This window comes from Anabas testudineus, chromosome 21 (assembly GCF_900324465.2).
Source record: "Anabas testudineus chromosome 21, fAnaTes1.2, whole genome shotgun sequence".
Taxonomy (NCBI): domain Eukaryota; kingdom Metazoa; phylum Chordata; class Actinopteri; order Anabantiformes; family Anabantidae; genus Anabas; species Anabas testudineus.
The window spans coordinates 21,597,129-21,617,876 of record NC_046629.1 but is presented as its reverse complement, the minus strand read 5'-3'; the positions used below and the strand labels follow the sequence as shown (position 1 = coordinate 21,617,876).

Here is a 20,748-nt window from a genome sequence, read left to right as displayed (position 1 = left end):
ATTAAAGAGCAAATATTTAGATTCAGAATTTCACTCATTTATCAATAACAATAATAACTAAAACTCTATTAATCCCCTTGGGGAAATTATTTGTGGACAGGCTGCCACCTTGAGGCGCCAAGGTTTCGGGGGGGGGGGGGGCTCCGAACCACAAATAGTTAATATTTAACAAATAAGACAATAGCTACTACCAAGAGGAGCCTGGGATCAAACCACTACGGACTAACTGTTCTGCTAAGTGAACTACAGTCACCACTGCCACTGTTGGTTTACATACTCTGTTTGATAAATGTTTGATAATGTCTCTTTCAAATTGTAGTATGTGTCTCTGCCTTTTCACTGAATAAGACTGAAGATACTTCCTCTTAAGTATGCCCTTGGCATGTGATAATATCCTACACTGGGAAGAATACCTTGGTTTCATGAATTATCTTAAACAAAACCAGAAATCATGTATATATTACTGGACCTCAAAACAGCGCCAGTGAAACTAAACATGAGCACACCCACTGTGTTACTGCACTGCTACTGCGGCATCATCAGAGCATTAAATGAAAAGACACAACCAGACATACAGAAGATTAAAAAACGTCTTATTTGAAATGCAAGAAGCAAAAAAATAACAGTTCCTATTTTGAAATGGAATGTCACAGCGAGTTACAGTGATAGATGGGATAAGAGCAGTCGAGTGATATTTTGAGCGGCCTGTCATTACCAATGATACTGACTTATCATCGACATAACCTGCAGCGTTGACCTTTATGTTTACAGACATTCCGTTAACTGCAGCGATCCATGTTTTAGAGGCTGCATTGTAATTTACATTTGTTCATTTATTTCTTTTTGCCAAGTGCAATTAATGTTTTGTTGTTACTCAGCGACTTTTACTGTCCAAAAATGACTTTGTTTTTACAGTCTTTTTTTTTTTTTTTTAAACTGTAAAACAGCCTACTCTGACATATCCATCACCAACTTTGAAGGATATAGCCAAAACCTTTTTTACTCAAAAACAAGCCAATATACTGTTATCATCAAATACTGATATCAGCATTGGCTTAACAAAAATAAAAAAATCTGCTATCTCTCAGGTCTCATGTGTGGAGATGATGTACTGACAGACACATCTGCAGATATGAATCCCTCCAAAAGCAAACATATCATATCATTAAGTCCCTTTACTTCACAGGCAGTCCTAGCACCATATTTGGCAAAATACAAAATCTAGACAGTGCTGAAAGAGTTTTTCTGTGTCCACTGTCAATGGACAGTTTGTCCCCGTCACTGTGGAGCCAGTGGGATGCCTCTAGCATCAGTGACTTGGCCCTCCTGCAGGTTCTTCACCAGCTGTGCCAGCCAGCGCTTGGTGGTGGTGTCATCCTTCAGCACCTGGGCGAAGGTGCTGTCTTTCAGCTGGTCTGGCAGACACTGACGCAGTGCTTCTCTGGCCCTGGAGGAAGGGATGACATATTGTCAGCATCTCTCACAGTGGTGTCTCCAATTGGCACCAAGAGGTAAACATCTGTGCTAAGTCTATAGTACTGCCATATTCAAGATGCCATACACTCCTCTCCAAAAGTATTGGAACAGTGAAGCCAGTTCCTTTATGCTTTGCTGTAGATAGACATTTGAGACATCAAAGGATGAATATAAAAGGAAAGATTCTTTTTCCCCAGGTATTCACAGCTGCATCAGCATCTGTGAATAGAACTTAGAGAATAGAAGATAGCACCTTTTGTTTGGACCCATCCATTTTTCATGTGAGCAGAAGTATTGGAAAATATAAACTTGAATAATTGATGGGTTCAAACAAAAGCTGCTATCTTCTAAGTTGTGAATTGGATCCAGATGTAAACACCTGTAAATAAAAGCTGAAATGTTGATCTTTTGTCTCATGTTCATCTTTTGATGTCAAACCCAAATGTTTTCAGTCCACAGCAAAAGTAAAGGAACTGGTCTCACTTTTCCAAAACGTTTGGAGGGGAGTGTACATAGGCATTTGTCTTTAGATAAATGTAAATGTATTTATGGACTTTCTATTGTAAGCTACACTGTATTTCAAGCACCATCTCCCCACTGCAATATGCTTAATTGATATGCATTATTAATTTTACCTAAAAGGACACAAGCTATAATAGACAACATCTTATAAATACTATATAAACTACAAATTACATTTGTAAACTTAAAAAAAAAAAAAAAAAAAAAACACACACACAAGGCTTGCTTTGACCAATATTTGATGCCAGTGTCTTTAAAAATAGCAAAGAGACACTCCAAAATAAGACACTCCAGAGTTTCCTCAACAACGAGCAGGGAAATAAGACTTTATATTAATAATTATTTTATATTAATAGTTTTTGCTTCATTACTGACTGGTGTAGATTTACTCACCTTTAATATGTAGAGCCTCACACTATGACATTTCTGACCTTTAGACTGACAATTCATTTAACTAACCAGTCACCACACACTGTTTTTAGGGTCATAGCTCCTTCTAGTGGCAACTACTGATTATCCTAAAGGTGTATTTTCTATCTGGTTCAAAAAATCAAAGTTGTGAGTGATTGATTCCTGGCTTACTCCATACACGACTGTACCAGATTTACCTGAGGTTATCTGAGAGGCGGAGGTAGCAGCGAACAACGTGCTTCAGTAGACGCGCTGACGGTTCTTTAGAAAGCTGCAGCACCATTTTGCCCTGCAAAGAGGAAAAAACATGAAAACAACATGTTGACAGAATGTGTTACTTGTAAGCATCACACAGTGCAGAGAGACTAGGAAGATACAGTGACAAGACAAAATATGTGAACCCTTAAAATTGTATGGTTTTTTGCATTAATTTCTCATAAAATGTGATCTGATCTTCATCTAAGTCAAGAGTATTAAAAAATACACTGCCTGTCCCCACAAAAAAACTAAAGTAACACACTCTAATATTTTGTTGGACCGCTTTTAGCTTTGATTACGGCACATATTCACAGTGGCATCGTTTCAATTATCTTCTGCAATGTCACAACATTTATTTCCGTCCGGAGCTGCATTATTTAAAATCTTCTGACAGATGTGTGTTGTGCTCTTGGGGTCATTTTGACTGGGTGCCCACTTCTTGGTAGAGTAGCCACAGTCTCAAAGTGTCTTCATTTGTAGACTGTTTGCATAACTGTAGGAGGTGAATTTTCTAAAATCTCTGAAATCACTTTGTAACCATTTCCAGCTTCATGTAAATCAACAATTCTTCATAGTAATTACTCTGAAAGTTTCTTTTGGCAAGGCATGGCTCACTTAAGCATCTTCTTCTTGTGCGGAGCAAATTCAAAAGGTTTGAGTGTTTTTTTGTCAGTCAAAGTAGTAGTGTCTAGTCCACACCTCCAAACGAATTTTCTAAAAAAGACGCTAAGTATGCTAACACATGACTCCAATCTTTTAAGGTCATTAATTCAATTAATGTAAACACTCTTAACTGGAGTTTTTATGAGACAAAAAAATGCAGAAAACCATGAAATTGCAAAAAGGTTCATATACTTTGCCTTGCCACTGTATATTTAGTCAAATTTGGATGTTTCTCAAGGGAGACTCACAAGGATCATGGCCACATGGGAGAAACGTTCATATGTCTGACATATGTAGGCCAGCCCGGTGTCGTCCAGCAGAATCTTCTGCAGTATGAAAGTTGCAACCTGCCAAAGTCAAGAATGGTAAGCTGTAGGACCAAGTCAGGCACTGATGTACTGATATAAATATACATTTTTCTTTAGCTTAAGAGCAAAATAAAATAAGCTAGTTCAACTAAAAGTACCGTCTTGGAGAGTTCACTGCCTGATTCCATAATGCGGAGACAAAGCGGGATAATTTCGGTGGTGAGGAGGAAATTAATCACTTCTTGTTCATCTGTTTTGACCAGGGCACCTGCAGCAAATAGGTCATGATGAGAATGACAAAGATGCCAATTTGTGGAGATAACACTTATTCAAAAAGTGAAAAGGAGGGAAGAGGGTTTACCAATCACTCCAAGGCTGGTGAGTCGCAGGTACTCAAATGGCCGTGTTTTGCTCACAGTGTGCAGAAAAGGGTAAAGGAAAAGAGGGATGTGAGCAGCAAGAAAAGCTGACCTGGTGTGGAACAAAGAATTAAAAGCACTTTAATCAATATAACTTGACAGAGACCACATGTTAAATAAATAATATCAATAATTATTTGTTAAACATCAACCCTAAGATCACTTTCATAGCTATAGAAACTGACTTCACCAAGACCAGGGATTAACTCAGCTCTCAGATATAAGACACAGTCCCTGTTGATAAAATACCCCATACTTTTACATTAAGTAGATATGGCTTTTTGGAGCATTACACTGTCAAAGCTTCTAAACACAGTCTGCCTTGACTAGCTGTAAAACAAGCAAGTTAGTTAATGAAATGTCCCATTACCGTGTCTCTGGGTGTGAGGCAACACACTGCAGTAGTGCCAAGGCATTGCAAACTCTGTTAGACTGGTGAGCTGTAAGTGTTGGTGGATTTATAGATGGATAGATGTTCACTATCTCCTGAAAAACAAACAACAAAAAATAGATTAAGGCCACTGAACAGTTGATGAACACCAACAAACAACGAGATCCTACCTGCTATAACCAGTGGTGGGACATACCTGTAACAGGGCAGCAATGGTTCCACAGGAATGCCAGAGCATCGGTGCCAGATCTGGAACAGACTCACGTTTCTTGCTGAGCTCCAGTAAAGCATTTTCTCTGGTCTCCGGGCTGGACAACTCATTGATCCACTGGTAGATCTTCTCCCGGTCCACCTGGGCCAACGCTGTGACATTAGTCACCGCCTATAATAGGAAGAAAAAAAGTCATCAACACATTAATTCATTCATCGTCATCATACCTGTCAGTCACCATCTAAGCTTGGCCAAATGCTGAATGTGATTATATGGGGTGAGGCATTTCTTTTGATTTTGTTATACCAAAATTTACATATTTAAATAAACACCCAACAGTCATACCAGCAATATGGAATGGCATATCTGATAGAGGTATTCAAAAATAAACATTTTATCTGACTTTCTGGCAAAAACAGCTTTAACTTGGAATGAACAGGCTCATGATTTGTTACCTTCAGCTACTGAAAGTTATGTCACAGTCAAAACGTGACTTTGTCAGTGGCATATCCATTAAAACAGTGCAGCCAAACATTGTTCATTGTCACAAAACGCGGATATAAGTTCCTTTTTGTCAGTCTTCTAACTAAAATGTTTTTATGGAATAAATGGAATAAGATGGTTTAAACACCCTTATAAATAATGTTAACTAAACACTACACAAAGAAAGCCATGGTACGTTGCGTTAAGACAGGTGGCACAGGCGTACAGTAGGTTACGCTGCTATCAGATACTCACTGCTCCTGTCGCCAGCATTCTCTGAAAGGTCCCAGAGTGCAGTTAGACACGGCTGTTTCAGCTGAAGTGTGGTGAAATAGAAAAATAAATAGCTGCAACCAATTCAATTTAGCGTAAATAGCGCACAGCTAAACGAGGCTAACGTTAGCTGTTACTGTTAAACGCAATCCAATATCCGAGTAGATCAACATTAACGTTACATGTGGCATAACTCCATTGAGCTAACGGGGTGAAAAAACGTGAATGTCCTCATTTATGTACATCGATAACACTCTAAAAGGGTCAAAACTGAGAGGTACCGATCGTTTAACACAATTTAGCTAGCGAGTTTTCTTTAGCAATGGAGGCAACCGAAATACAAGCGCCTGAAGTATCGCGAGAAGAGGATCCGACGCGCTCTCGGTTATCATTTCCGTTGTAAATTTTCACATTCCCGCCATCATCGAGCAGCGTTGCGAAGCGTAGTGTGCGGGTCCACTGTCAACAACACAGACTGGGGAGCAGGTGAATGCCGGCAAAACAGACTTGTTGCCCTCGGAGGACCTACGAAAGCGATAGTGTGATTTAGACGTTTCAAGACAAGTGTATATCATCGTCAGGTAACGAACGGTGGCGATGTAATTAAACGGTGACACTGTTCTCATCATCATATTACTATCAGGCAAATTAGCCAGTTGGCTAGCTCCCGCTAGCCTGCTAGCAGATGTGCTAATGTCGGCCTCCTCCATCCATTCAGCGTCTGTAGAAGAGGGGAGGACATTGCCTGCATATCAGATATTTAACTCGGCTGTTGTGTCACTCTGACGCGCTTTTTTAACTTTAATGGTTTTGCACATGGGTACGACTGTTGTTCTTGTAAGAATATTCCTAACCCAGCTAGAGGTAAAAAAACGGTTGTCGCAATATGCTGTGCACCTTCACTCGTCTTTGCTGCCGAGATACAGATTGGCTATTAAGCTAACACTACTTTGATGGCTAACGTTAAAACTGACATAGGCTACATGGGCTGTAAATGCAACCTCTAGCCAGCTAACATTATTAGCATGGGCACTGTGGGTACCTCGACTTCAACCATCGCTGTTGCTAAAATTATGCTAAGAGTGTAACGTTATCGTCTTTATGATAATGAGCCGTGTGCTGTTAGCTGTTGTATTACGGTGCTTTTGGCTGACTTGGACTTTGTTATGACTCTCAACAAGCGCTCAGAAGTAAAGCTATGACCAACGCGGACTGCCAAGTACAGTTTGTTACTTGGTTATATTAGCTTTGTAACGTCAGCTTTGAAACGGAGTACATCACCTGTTGCCTTTAATTTTAGCAAATTGCAACTGTTTTGTGTTGTAATAAGCCGAGTAATACAAATCTTCGCTTTATAATCGGTAAACTTTTTCTTTGAGCTCGTTGACTGTTTTAATGTCAGCTGTCTGGAGCAATGACAGTAATGATAGTTCATCATTGACTTAATAACATACTGTTTGAGTGGAAGTCGTGCGCAGTGGTATTCTTACTGTTGTGGTCAAAGCATATTGATTATATTTTAATCTACGAATGCCGGACATTGGTATAACTGTACTGACACCATTTTTTTTATTGAATCTCCTTTATTTAGGATTTGTTTGATCACAAGTCCCAGCCTTGACGGTGTAACAACTGGATAGTAAGCCATGGCAACCACAGTGCCCAAACTCTCCAGTGGTGGCGCTGTTAAGATTCGCTTTACAAGCATAGACTTGGGTACCACCAGGTGGAAAGAAGGAACTTTTGAGATTCTGGAAAAGGACAACAAAGTCAACCTATGTCTAAGGTTCAACTGTAGTGGTGCTTCCAGAAATTTCCAGGTATTGTTTGATGTGTGCTTAATTTGTACTTACACAGTAATGGGTGCAACTGAAGCGGTATCTTTGTGCACATCTCCTCATAAGGTAGATTATGTAATTTTAACTAGACCGCAGTTTCACTCCCCTCCAAAAGTATTTGAAAAGTCAGACCAGTTCCTTTTTTTTTGCTGTAGACGGAAAACATTTGGGTTTGACATCAAAAGATAAATATGATACAAAAGATGAACATTTCAGCTTTTATTTCCAGGTGTTTACGTCTGGATCTAATACAATATATCCAATACAATTGGACAATAGCACCTTTTGTTTGCACCCACCCATTTTTCATGTGTATAGCATGTGTTTCAAGTAGAAATTCAGTCACTCAGATTGGTTTGCCATCAAGTGGGTTGGCAGGTGGGCAGTCGTCCTCACATGAGCAAATGAACACACACTTACTTGAATTTTTTTTTTTTTGGTCTTAGCTGAACCAGAATGTGAAGAACGTTAACCAGAATCAAAATCGAATCATACTGACCTTGAAGGACAACAGTGTCATCATCCTAGACAAGATGCCGCTGACTTTGTCACAGAAGACTAAAGAATACCTGGAAAAGCTGAAGCAGGGAAAGTCAGGTAACTACACCACTTATTTTCAAAACCAAGATTTGATAACAGTTTGCAGCACAATTGTGGTAAAAAGGGCAGGTGGGTGGATGGGGTTAGAATTGGCACTTACAATTGACATTCAACTCTTCAGCCACTGCCGCATATTTTGTGTGTGTTTATGTTAAGCTTTATTGCCTTTATTTTTAGTTTATTTAACATGAAAATATTTTGAATTTTAAATGAACCTTAGATAAAAATTGGCCTAATTTGAAGGAAGCAGAAAATGTACACTAATTCTGTTGCATGTCATTCAGATTCAATTCCACTCTGTCCTCTTTTCTGATTGTACAAGTTTGTCTTGTTCCTTCTCATCATACTGTGTAGTCACCTTGTATTTCGACTGTTTCTTCTTAAAGAACATGAGTAGGTCTAAAGACACCAGCTTGTTGATGAACAGTGTGTTGATCCTCAGTCTGCTGATTTGACATCAACTTGTTAAAGCACATATAATATTAATATAATGATAGTAATTTCTTTAACTCTTGCTGTCTGCTAAGAAGGGCTTCCCATCCCAGTTGTGATGGCGTATTTAATAATACTGTTGTTTCACCAGTATCCCACAGGACGCATGGTATGTTAAGGGACAGCCACCTCTAAACAGTACTGTAGACAGTGAAAATATTTTGTTTCTTTAAAAAAAATGTACATCACAATATCATACATCAGATGTCAAACATTGTTGGATGACATTTCAGGTTCAACATTGCTCTAAAATACATACATTACAATTCAGTTGTTAGCAGCATTTTTGAACTGTCTTTAAATAGTTTTAGTTTTATTATAGACTTGCTGTGAGATTATGTGTGTTCTTACCCTTTCTTAATTTTGCAGTTTTAAAATCATCCCACGGAAGTGCCAACTTCAGTGTGCTTGGGAACCGCTCTGTGAAAAATGAGACAAGTCCTTCTGCCGAGAGACAGGTGAGTAGCAAAACAACACTATGTTTTGAAATCAAAATATTTAGATGAGGTTACATATGTGTTAAATATCCAAACATTTTCCAGACAACACCAAGGCGGCAGAGTGCAGAAGGCCGCGAGGACACAACACAACGGAAGCCTCTTGGCAGCCCGAGCAGAGCAGTATCCACACCCACTCGCACTGGACTCTCTGAGAATAGGTAAGATGCTCCATTTGATATGCAAATTATGTCTTGTGAGCCCTTTCATTATTTTAAAATGTAGCTTTGGATTAAAATGCTAAAAACTCTAAACTCTATTTGAAGTTAGTCATTTTTATCCAAGATATCAGGTTATTTAGTATCCAAGCATTCTTTATTACCAGATCCAAGATCCAGCATGGTCAGTATTGTCTAATTTCTCAGTTTTTCTTTTCCTTAACAACTTGGTTGTTCTTGTTTGTACTCCTGCAAAACCTAGGTAAAGTCAAATCACCCCAAGAACAAGCAGGCTAATTTGAACTTGTTCGGTGGTACAAGTTCGGGACCTGTTGATAATCTTCCTACATGAGACTTAAATGTTGTTGTTTTCAGTTCTAGTTGTTGCAATGTGTGTGACACACATAACCAATTCTCACCACAGCAGATGTTCTTTCCTTTTCAGGAATCTAGGCTTGTGACATAAATCTTTACTGTTTTTCAGGAGTGAAAAAAGAAAGCGGCTCCTTAATTCTGAAAGTGATCTAACTGAGGACTACCCCAAGGAAAATGACTCCTCAAGGTAAAAGCAACACCTTTGACTTCTCCCACTGAAGTATAGAGCCTGACTTGTGCAACTTGTTGTCAGAACTCTTGGCTACGCTATTTGTGTTTTACATTATTGTTTTGAATGCTTTTGTCTATCAAAGTAATATTATGATAAATACCAGAACCTAAGTTATTACAGTAGTGAAAATGACATTATATTAATGTGTAACTGCTGGAAAATGCAAGTTTATATGTGAAGGTGCATGGATTTTCTTTAAAAAAATTAGGTACTTTGCTTATTTTCTTAGCAACAACAAGGCCACTTCTGACCCATCCAGGAAGTTTCTACTTAGCTGCAAAGAAAAGCTAAAGCAGGCAGAGGAGAACAGGACCTCAGGTAAACTTTTTCCCAGCAGAACTACATATACTTCAGGACCTTCTTGTATTTTAGAGTTGCTGTGCTGAGTCATGTGACTGCACTTTCCCCCCTGCCATCAGCTCCACTGGGTCCAACTCCCCTCCAGCCCACATCTTTCTATGGCAGCCGATCTGTGACTAAAGATTACAGCCAGAGCCACTCTTTCCTGGACAGGTGACTTTCTTTAGTAATCAACTTCATTGCTTAAGCTTTTTGACTTAAAATGGAAAATGAAATTATCAGCAAATTGCTGTTAAGCCAGTCACTAAGACCAATCTTCTGCTCTAAAATCCTGTCAGACCATCTAGTACAGCACAGACCTCCACAACCAAGAGAAGCCTAATGCTGCCCAACCATTCCACTCCATTCAAAAAGGTTCGCACCTCTCTGGACTATGGCGGCTGGAATAAGCAGAGGCCTTCTACTCTTGCACCGACTCAGCCCCCACTGCAAGGGTAAGAATAATTTTAATGGGTTGAAAATGGGGAGAGATTGATTGCATTGATTGTGAATGCTGTAAATTCAAAAGACACACAAGGAAAACTCAGAAAAGAAGCTTTTGACTCTCTTGCAAAGATACCATCTGTCTTTCATTTGACAATAATTAGATTTACTATTACATAGATGAATAATGACAGTAAAACATTTTCTTACATTATAAAAATATGTCGATGCAAGTTCTCAAATTCCGTATTAGACAAACGTGTCTAATGTGTTGCGTGGACCTAGCATGAATTTAACTGTAGACTTTTGGTTAGTTATTAGACATTTAGTTGCAGTGTGTAGAAAATGCAATATTCATTTATACTTCTATACTGCAGGTTTTCCAACTTGGGTAACACTTGCTACATGAATGCCATCCTGCAGTCCCTCTTCAGCCTCCCCTCTTTCTCCAATGACATGCTGAAACAGAGCATCCCATGGAGGAAGGTGCCTATTAATGCATTGCTCAGGTACTACATTAAGCTTGTGTAGCCTCTGTTGCCTTCAGTGTGATTCAGAAAAGTCTTGCTTTGATGTCTTTCATTTTTTGGTTAGAAGCAGTCAGTGGCAAACTAAATTCCCCCCAAAAAAGATCAAAAACATATGTACCATATTTTCCGCACTATAAGGCGCACCTAAGAGCCTTCAATTTTCTCAAAAGCCAACAGTGCGCCTTATAATCCAGTGCGCCTTATGTATGGATCAATATTAAGCCGCAACAGATCTCGCAACTACGGTAAGCAGCCGCCGACTCCATTTTCCCTCGTAGAAGAAGTAGCACGCTGTGCATGCTGGGATATATGACTGCCCGAAGCGTGCCGTTTCATTTCCATTTGTGTGTTTGTCCAAAGACCCCAAAATAGCTCCTATTAAGAGACACGCTTACGACGCAGTGATCAGTCACGCAGTAGAACACGGGAATAGACCAGCAGCGACAGAATTTAACATTACATTACTACATTTTATCTTTTCTTTATGTAACTGAAAGAAACAGAAAGAAACAAAATTATCAAATAATACACGTCGTTACTCATTTTGTATGTTACACTCGCACATGCTAGCTTGACTTGAATGAAGCTAATTACAATAACACGCACACGTAATTTATCACATGTAACAGGTAACAACTAACATACTTCTAATGACAATAAACATGTTAATACTTACAAAGACAAATGTTTTCCAAGGCACAAACGTATAAAGCACACCCAGCATATACATGAACCAGTTCGTTTTACTGTGGAAACTAACTTAATTTACCGACGGAGAAAATACGTCAAAGCTGTACTATTGAACAGAGAGTGGAAAGAGCACTCACTCTGCAACTAATTATCATAACAAAGATCAACTAATGTACACAACTCTCACCCTGACAAATATTAAGAACAATACTATAATACTTTTTAGCTGCCTTTGTCACAACTTATTGTTATTAATTTATCACTTGAACTGAAAGGCGTGACACGGCCAGAGCACATCATCAACATAATTTTGGGAGTGAAGGTAGTTGTCAGAACGCTGGTTTGTAATCTATTTATAAAGTTTGACCGACCTATCTGACTGTTTTGTTGACATTCCCTTTAGCGCAGCTCCATCTAATGGTTGCATAACGTAACCCCAGCCTCTACTGTAGCGTCTATTCTATGCGCCTTATAATGTGGTGTGCCTTATATATGAAAAACGTTTTAAAATAGGCCATTCATTGAGGGTGCGCCTTATAATGCGGTGCGCCTTATAGTGTGGAAAATACGGTAAAGTAAATTATTTCAGAACTCGCCTAAAAAGGCTTTTACAATTTACAGCTTTTGCTTATTTCTACATGGTATCTCCACACCCTGCAGGCGTTTTGCTCACCTTATGGTCAAAAAAGATGTGGGCTGTCCAGAGACCAAAAAGGACCTTTTGAGGAAAGTGAAAAGTGCCATCTCCACCACAGCAGAGCGTTTCTCTGGAAACATGCAGAATGTAAGATCTCCCTCTAGAATTAAATCTATGTCATGACACTCCACACAAACTTTATCATAATAGACATATTGTGACAATTGTGTCAGTTTCTGTGGAAACATGTAAAAATTTTATGGCAAATGTTATGTTTGTCAGGATGCTCATGAGTTCCTGAGCCAGTGTTTGGACCAGCTGAAGGATGATGTGGAGAAAATGAACAAGAGCTGGACAAATGAAGCTGCGTCATTCTCTGTTGCATCTGAGAATGGCCAGGAGGCAACAACATCGACAGTCAAGGCAGAGCCTGGTGAAGAGGTGGATACCTCCCGCATCTACACCTGCCCTGTGGCAGTTAACATGGAATTTGAGGTGCAGCACACAATCACCTGCAAAGGGTGAGGCCCATCTCCTCCTTGATCAGAAGAATCTTTAAAGTATTTGTCAAAAGTGTTAGTGGCTCTGAAGTAATAAATGTATGTTGTTTTGCAGCTGTGGGGAGGTGGTGACCAAGAGAGAGCAGTTCAATGACTTGTCCATCGACCTACCACGCAGGAAGAAAACTCTTCCACTTCGATCGATTCAGGATTCTCTGGATCTCTTTTTTAGGGTTTGTCTTTTGCATTTTTAATCAATGAAATATTCATCTTGGGCCACGTTCCAAGCTTGCTGTCCCCCCTTTGCAAAAAACTGTTCTGAAACCAAACAATGTATAATATGGTTAAGCTAGCTACTTTTTCTTTTGCAGATGGAGGAAATTGAGTACTCTTGTGAAAAGTGCAATGGGAAAGCAGCAACTGTGACACACAAGTTCAGCAAACTTCCCAGGTATCTATACAGGGTGAAATGTTGCTGATGATGTCACTAACATTTGTTTCTTTACAGCTCTGTGTTTCTGTCGTTAACTGCTGTTGTTTTCTTTAGTCTACCCATTACACACATCTGTGACTTAGTACACCGGTGGTGTTTTTTTCTTCAGGACATTCCAAGTGGTTGTACTTGTTATGGCCAATGTATGTGCAATGGCTCTAATTGATTTTCCATTCTCTCTCAGCTTATTATTGCTTGTTTGTCACCTATATAGAGCACCCTGGTTTTTTATGTTGGTTACACTATAACAATAACAATAAATGCGGTCTGAACAAAAAAAAACTAATCTGAAACTGAATGTAGACATTAATTTCTATTTATTGTTTGAATAATCAACATAATAGAACACAAAACACACCTTTCAGTCACATGTTCCAATACTTGGGCTCACATGTAAAATGGGTGGGTTCAAATAAAAGGTTTGAAAACAGGGTGCCTTCCCACCTGGCAAACCAATCAGAGTGACTGATTTCTACTTAAAACGCATGCTACACGCATGAAAAATGGGTGGGTTCAAACAAAAGGTGCTATCTTTTAAGTTGTGTAACATGTCCAGACCGAAACACCTAGAAATAAAAGCTGAAATGTTCATTTTTTGTCTCATATTTATCTTTTGATGTCATACCCAACTGTTTTCAGTCTACAGCAAAAATAAAGGAACCAACCTCACTGTTTTAATACTTTTAGAGGGAAGTGTACATGCACAAGCACTTTGCTTTAATGTTTTCTCCTTGACTTAATTTTTTTGCTTGAATTATACCTCACTAGTAAATCACTATGGATAAAAGTATTTACAAAATTACTAAATGTACGTTAATATATTGAAAACAAAACTTTAGTAGGTAAACACATTTGAGAGTTGAGCAGAATTTCTAAGTTTAATGTTAGTAGCTATAATGTTGTTCAGCTATAGTTGATATCACAATTGTCATTTCCTGTAAGCATCTCTCAATAACTAGAGTAAAAATAAGCTCTTAACTTTTTTTGTGTCTACAGAGTGCTGATCCTACACTTGAAACGGTACAGCTTTAATGCTCAGCTGTCTCTGAACAGCAAGCTGGGCCAACAGGTGGTGATTCCTCGATACCTGACCCTGCTCTCCCACTGCACTGAATCCACTCGACCCCCAGTTTGTCTTGGCTGGAGTTCCCAAGCAATGTAAGACATCTTAAATACCCTCAAATAAAATATATGAATAATAGTTATTTTGTTAAATGTATTGTCTACACCAACAAAACTCAAAATCTTTAAATCACGCTCTGTATATTCTGAAGTAACAGCTGTGGCAATAGGAGTTGTGACTGGTCTGATTTTAATTATATGCTGAGCTGCTGAATAATTGAATATGGGTTTTAAGCAAAAAATGTTTGACCTTGATGCATTGCATTTAGTTTCATAGTCACAGAGATGGTGGTTAATTAACTTGTAACAAAAAAATTAGGTATTTAAAAGGTTTTTTTGGTTTTGTTTTTTGCTTTGTTTTTTTCTCAAAGGTCCAGAACACTGAAAACGTCACAGTCAGTCAACTCTTCCACAGCACCTCTCCGGTAAATCACTTTAGATAATGATGTCAAACAGAAAAAAGAAGCCAGTGTTTCATTTCAAACTGGCCAAAGCTCTGAACTTGTTCTGTACAAATTATTATGTAGTCTAGATCAGTGTTTAATGCAAAAAGGACTTAGTTTCCCAGGCACAATTTTACTCTTGAGTTGTGAATATTAACACTGAACTTCCGGCTGCGTTTGTGTGTAGACGAATTGGAGGGAAAGTGGCAAACTCCAGCTCCACCTCCGTTCTTGTGGACTCTGACTGTGAGGAGGAGCCTAACAGAAGAGTGAATGCAAGCCGCAAGCGACGCCTCAGCAGCTGCCTTCCTGACAATGATGACCGACTGGAAGAGGTGATTAGACCTCAAAATGTGTGATTCAGTCTCCTTTTTTCTCAGCTACTGTTTTGACACAGTTTGATGTGTTTTCAGCGGGGTGCAGCAATGGACTCTGAAGATTTCAGTGGCATAAATGATGATGAAATGTTGGCAGCAGTGCTGGAGATGAGTCGCCAAGAGGCCGGACTCTCTGCTCCACCTCCTCTGGAAGATGAGCCAACCAGCAGCCCAGACACAGGGTTTGGGGACACAGATGCACATGATCTGTCTTATCACACAGATCTGCTGGAAACACATGCCAAACAGCCTGCAGGTAATTCAGCATCATGGGATTAAGACAGTGAATAGATGGTGTTTCTGCAGGGGGCAGTTAGTCCTCACTGTCCCAATATCTGTCTCTAATATTAAAAGACATCAAGATCCTACATAAAATAGAAAAGTCAACAGACTTGTTCTACATCAGTCACATACTGCTTAAAATCATTTACACAAAATCTCAGTTGTAAAGTGAATACATTATCATTATCATTATTAAATGCATGTCAGTGTTTAAGTGGAGATTACTTTCTCAAGTTTTAGTAATTTAATTAACAGATTTATGTATGTGCTGAACTATTACAGACATGCTGGATTCCTTGGACTTGACCATGGATGAGAACAAGGAGAACCAGACTCCTGAGGGTGTGCAACAGCAGGGTGAGCTGGACTGGGTTCAGCAATATAGCCTGGATCAGGAGAGGGAGGAACAGGAGCTGCAGCAAGCTCTGGCCCAGAGCCTTCAGGAGCATGTAAGATCATAAGCCATCGGATAGCTGAAGTCCAAACTTAACCATGAAGCAGCATTTTGATGTTGTAGTGTAAAGATTTGTAATGGTAATGGATAATGTTGATAATCCAGTCCGAGCTGGTGTTTATATCAAGCCTGTATCTGTTGGGTAAGCAGACCTGGAGACTGGGTCTGACTGAACATGCCAAACGGGTTGAAAGTTCTTATATCCGGTCTCTGTGATGTAACCTCAAGTCCCACCACTCTTAACACAGGAAGCCCAAGAGATGAGAGAGGATGATGATCTGAAGAGGGCCACTGAGCTCAGCCTGCAAGGTATGGGCCATAATTTCTCCTATTTGATCACTCTAAAACTCTAACTAGTCTGTGAAGGAGCGCCTTCAAGTTATAAAGTACCACTGTTTTTGTACTGATAGTGCCAGTGAGAAATAACTTGACAAGTAAAAAGAGCAGTGGCTATTTCAGTCAGACATGTTCTCAATCAAATAAGGGCATATAATAAACCAGATTAATCAGGCTCTCAGTGTTGTGAAACTTATACCAATGTCAGTCCACCCTTCTCATCCAAAAGAGTTCAACAACTCTCTGCCTGAGCTGCTGGGCTCAGATGACGATTCTGGTAACGAAGATGTGCTGGACATGGAGTACACTGAAGCAGAGGCAGAAATCCTGAAGAGAAATGCGGAGGTACGACATCCTGCTGCCTCACAACATCTGCACAAGGGTCTATATATCAAGAGTAAAGTGCTTGTCTGTTTGTACTGTTCCTACAGTAAACAACTTTTGGGCTTATTTAACTCAATTAACGTTTTGAATTAAAAGTTTTGTCGATATCCTAATAATATCCACTGTATTGCTTTCACTCTTAGTAACCTGCTTTTAACTCCTAACCCACAGAGTGGAGAGTTGGCAAACTCTTTCAGACTCATCAGTGTTGTCAGTCACATTGGGAGCAGCTCCTCTTCTGGTGAGCACCACACAAGTAATTTGATCAGCTGATAGATTTCACATTGTCTCTGCTGTCTTGCCCACATAATCTTTAGTTGGAATGACACCATACCCACTTAAGGCATAATCATGGCACATCACTGCTTGTCTCACATGAGTGCTTCCACCCTAGGGCACTATATCAGTGACGTGTACGACATGAAGAAGCAGTCATGGCTGACCTACAACGACCTGGACGTGTCACGGACACAGGAAGCAGCTGTCCGGCGAGATCGTGACCGCAGCGGATACATCTTCTTCTACATGCACAAGTGAGCTGGCAAAATAGACGAATCCGACTTTCCTGCTTTTATTTTTCATGTTATTGTGTGGGTTTAGAGCAGAGGGAATTGTGAATTGGCAGTTAAGATGCTCTTTCACACATTATCTCGTGTGTCCTCAGGGATGTGTTTGAACAGCTGTCTGAGATGGAGAGAGCCGGAGCCAGCAGCACTTCAGAGGCAGGAAGGAACGTCCTGCAGCCCCTCTGAGTACTACTGATCGCTGTCCACTTCCTGTCATCTTCATGAACTTCTTTATTCTACAAATCAGTAAATACCAGTCTCAGTTAGCACCTGTAAATGCTTATGGTACCAGAAATACAGATAAATGCGTTCAGTGAATCAAACGTTGCCTCCATTTTTGGGGCTGGAGTTTTTCTTTGCTATGATTTTATCAAACAACTGTTTTGTAATGGTTTTCTTTGTTCTTCATACACCTCTTTAAACTTTAATGCCGTTCATTCAGACTTAGACTTAAAAGCAACTATCAAACACCAGATGTTACTGGTGCTTCATGGAGTATATATGTTTTGCAAACCCTTTATTTCCCATATAAACTAAATAAAGATCTATTCTATGTTGGAGTATAAGCTATTATAGAGTTAGAGGGTTGTTGCATTTAGCAGGTATGTTTGGTGCAATATTTATGTTTTGGCACAAACTGGCCAATTCAAGCTTACTGTAACAGAGTGTGTGGATGTTTACCAGTTGCTTTTTGTGCTTGACTTATAGCTAATTTGTGTGTGTGTCTATCTCCATATTTTATAGGTCTAAAGAACTAAGCCTGAGCCTGTTTTTACTGAGCTTTTTGTTTCTTTTTCTTTTTAAAGCCCATTTTATTCTTTTGGGGTTTTAATCTTGTGCCTCCCAAGAAAACTTTTATAAATATGTATACAAGCTTTACTTTGAAAGTTGCACAACCTTGTTTGTGAATATGTTTGTCAAAACCTGACAATGTGCAAGTCAGATTTTTCTCTACAAGCAGCAGTTTTCTATTTATTGCAGCATAGGGTTGATGTGTCTTAATTAATCCATAAAGATACACCATTCATTAATACTACACCAACAGGGAAACTAGCTATAGTGTAATGTCACCTTCTTTAAGGCCAGTATACTGTCATCTCCATTTTAGATGTCTTCTAAGCCTGTTTAACTAGCTCCTGTCAGCTGTGCTTGAATATAGAATGAAATGGGAATATTTTGATATTCTTGTACTGGTTCTAGTACTGCACACTGGTTGTACACCTCTTAGTTTGTTACAACTTGAAAAACCGCATAAAAGCAAAATCATACTACAACACAGCAAAGGTGCGACAGTGAAACATGGTGTCTGCTGTATATATTTAGAAAACACTTATTTTCTCAACCTCCCATAATGAAAGGTAAGTAATTCAAATTCAGCATGACTGAAATGATACCCAACATTATGTGGCTAGGTTTCAGAAGTACAGTATTCTGTCGCACTTCTCTCGTTTATTTATAAATTGGATTTTTGTTATGTTTTTGTCTCTAAAACATGGCACCTTCCTGTGTGTCCTGAACATCCTGTCCTAAATCCAGCGTGAAGAGGGTAAAATGTATTTGCAAAGTAGGAATGAACTGCTTTTTTTTTTTTTTTTTTTTTTTACCCTTCATAAACAACTGATTCTTCCTAAAGCAGATTTTAATAAAATATTTCAGTGAAAGTGAACAGACTTTTTAATTTAACATTTAAACCTCAACTCTAATCCAGCATTTTAAAAAAACAAAACAAAAAAAAAACAGCAGCATTGGATCAGAGTTCTTAAGAAAACTTGCAGCAAAAAAATATATATTTTAGAAGACGGCAAACTTTGTCCTTGCATTTGGTTATGAATCATAGAACAGTAATTAAAAATCTGTTGGGCTACAGTACAGTGTACAAACAAATACCAAGCACCATGGTACACTTAGTGCAGTGTTGAACACCTGTTGTGTTGTCTGATCTCGGACAGTGTCACCTATCCTGACTGCATCTCTTCATCAGTGGCTCAAGGTGTCGCCCTGTGAGTCTGTTGTACTCACTTAGAATGTAGCTTTCTCTCTGCAGCATCTGAAAGATTAGCATGATTTCTTTTATGTTTACAACTTTATGTTGTCTGACTTTAATATTCCTGCAGAGCATTAATGATGAATCCTGATTTAAGTGCATTTCAGAAACTGTCTGTTTCAGGGGCCAGTTCTCCCACATTTTCTTAATTAATTCTAGCAGTATCAAACCTACATCTATTTTTGAAAAGTTAGCCTCTGCCAGCTCAATACAATGAAAAAACTGGAATTTTGTTTTTGGGTTTCTCAGTTTAAAAAACTGTTAAGTGATATAACAACATCTCTTACAGTAAACAGATCCACTGAAACCTTATATATGCACTGAAGAAAGTGGCTGTAGACACTAAATTCCTTTCACCTCGACTACAGATACACAGCAGTAGAAGATATTAACAGTAAGTAAATAATGCACTGCAATTTGAAGGTTCTGGCCCATGAAACTTGAATTAAACTTCTATCATTGTGTGTTCTCCATACAAACCTCTGTCCACTCTTCCTCGGTCTCGTGTCTGTAGCCCAACAGGTGACAGATGCCATGTGCAGTGACGACCTTAAACGAGTGGGGAAGTTAGTTCCAGCTAATGATACAGGAGCACAGACTCCTGAATGAGACTTAAAAAGTGCACGAAAGTTAATGGCGAGTGAAATGAAATGCTCTGTGCAGCCCGCTGCTACTCACTGTAAGAGCACCGTGCAGATCCAGGGATTCCTCCCGACACTGCTTCATCACAAACTCTACCCCCAGGAAAATGTCCCCAAGGTTCAGCTCATCTCTATGAAGGGGGCAAGGCAGCTTACCGGGTCTTATGTCCTGAGAGATTTCATGTAAAGAAGAATTTTACAGACTTCCGGTAATGAGTGAATGAATGAATACGTTTGTTGTCATCCTCTGGTATGCAGTCATACCTACCTCGTGGAATGGAAACGAGAGAACGTCCGTGGGCACGTTTTTCTTTCTGTACGTGTTATTTATTTGCTGGATCCTCTGATTATCCACACATATGACGCCCAGATCAAATTTCTGAATGCCCAGAATGTGCCTCAGCGTGTCAACGTCTCTGCGCAGTCTGGCGCGGCGAAGAGGCACCACCTTTTGGAGGTTCCGCAGTACTACTCCCATTTTAAAAATACGCGTAAAAACAGAAAACACGTATTTAAAAAATCTCGACGCATAGGTAAACGTCCAGAGTAACCCACCCCGGACGACGACCAGATAACTACAATAATTCTTTGGAGGGAGGTTTCTGAGGGTCGTTGGTTAGCTTCACGTTAGCTGCCACCGGTGTCCATCCATTCCGGCCAGGCAGAAATCAAGGTGACACGTCCCACGATTGACAGCATATAGTTCCCCAAACGCGACTGTGTCCGCCTTCTCTGTGTTGTGTATATATGTTATTATAGTTATGTTGGGCTAGAAGTTGTTAGTGCTAAGTGGTCGCTTGTCTGTTCAATGATCAGTTCAGCGATGTCACAGTTGCATCAGTACTAGTCACGGAACGAA

At 39.5% G+C, this 20,748-nt stretch overlaps 3 protein-coding genes across 4 annotated transcripts; 1 reads left to right on the top strand and 2 right to left on the bottom strand.

Annotated features, from left to right (window-relative positions):
- Positions 1-576: 576 nt before the first annotated feature.
- Positions 577-5,753, bottom strand: LOC113172997 (CCR4-NOT transcription complex subunit 9). The gene is made up of 8 exons (XM_026376199.1): positions 5,398-5,753; positions 4,645-4,830; positions 4,428-4,543; positions 4,000-4,109; positions 3,797-3,906; positions 3,579-3,677; positions 2,607-2,698; positions 577-1,447 (listed from the first exon to the last, which is right to left on the bottom strand). Exons 1-8 carry the CDS (start codon positions 5,413-5,415, stop codon positions 1,279-1,281), a joined length of 900 nt encoding a protein of 299 aa, XP_026231984.1. The 5' UTR covers positions 5,416-5,753; the 3' UTR covers positions 577-1,278.
- A 65-nt stretch (positions 5,754-5,818) lies between these two features.
- Positions 5,819-18,777, top strand: usp37 (ubiquitin specific peptidase 37). 2 transcript variants are annotated; one of them, XM_026376193.1, is made up of 24 exons: positions 5,819-5,901; positions 7,007-7,235; positions 7,700-7,850; positions 8,715-8,803; positions 8,888-9,003; positions 9,485-9,562; positions 9,837-9,925; positions 10,027-10,120; positions 10,246-10,401; positions 10,768-10,899; positions 12,271-12,394; positions 12,530-12,768; positions 12,863-12,980; positions 13,119-13,198; positions 14,237-14,398; positions 14,734-14,787; positions 14,993-15,140; positions 15,219-15,438; positions 15,747-15,913; positions 16,167-16,227; positions 16,484-16,599; positions 16,810-16,879; positions 17,033-17,171; positions 17,303-18,777. In XM_026376193.1, exons 2-24 carry the CDS (start codon positions 7,062-7,064, stop codon positions 17,388-17,390), a joined length of 2,865 nt encoding a protein of 954 aa, XP_026231978.1. In that variant the 5' UTR covers positions 5,819-5,901; positions 7,007-7,061; the 3' UTR covers positions 17,391-18,777. The 2 variants fall into 2 exon arrangements, with proteins under 2 accessions (XP_026231978.1, XP_026231977.1); XM_026376192.1 differs by having other exon boundaries at positions 5,849-5,996; positions 17,303-18,776.
- Positions 18,778-18,799: 22 nt separating this feature from the next.
- ybey (ybeY metalloendoribonuclease) lies at positions 18,800-20,742 on the bottom strand. Its single transcript, XM_026376200.1, has 4 exons — positions 20,158-20,742; positions 19,927-20,058; positions 19,729-19,797; positions 18,800-19,251 (listed from the first exon to the last, which is right to left on the bottom strand). Exons 1-4 carry the CDS (start codon positions 20,365-20,367, stop codon positions 19,156-19,158), a joined length of 507 nt encoding a protein of 168 aa, XP_026231985.1. The 5' UTR covers positions 20,368-20,742; the 3' UTR covers positions 18,800-19,155.
- Between the last annotated feature and the right edge of the window lie 6 nt (positions 20,743-20,748).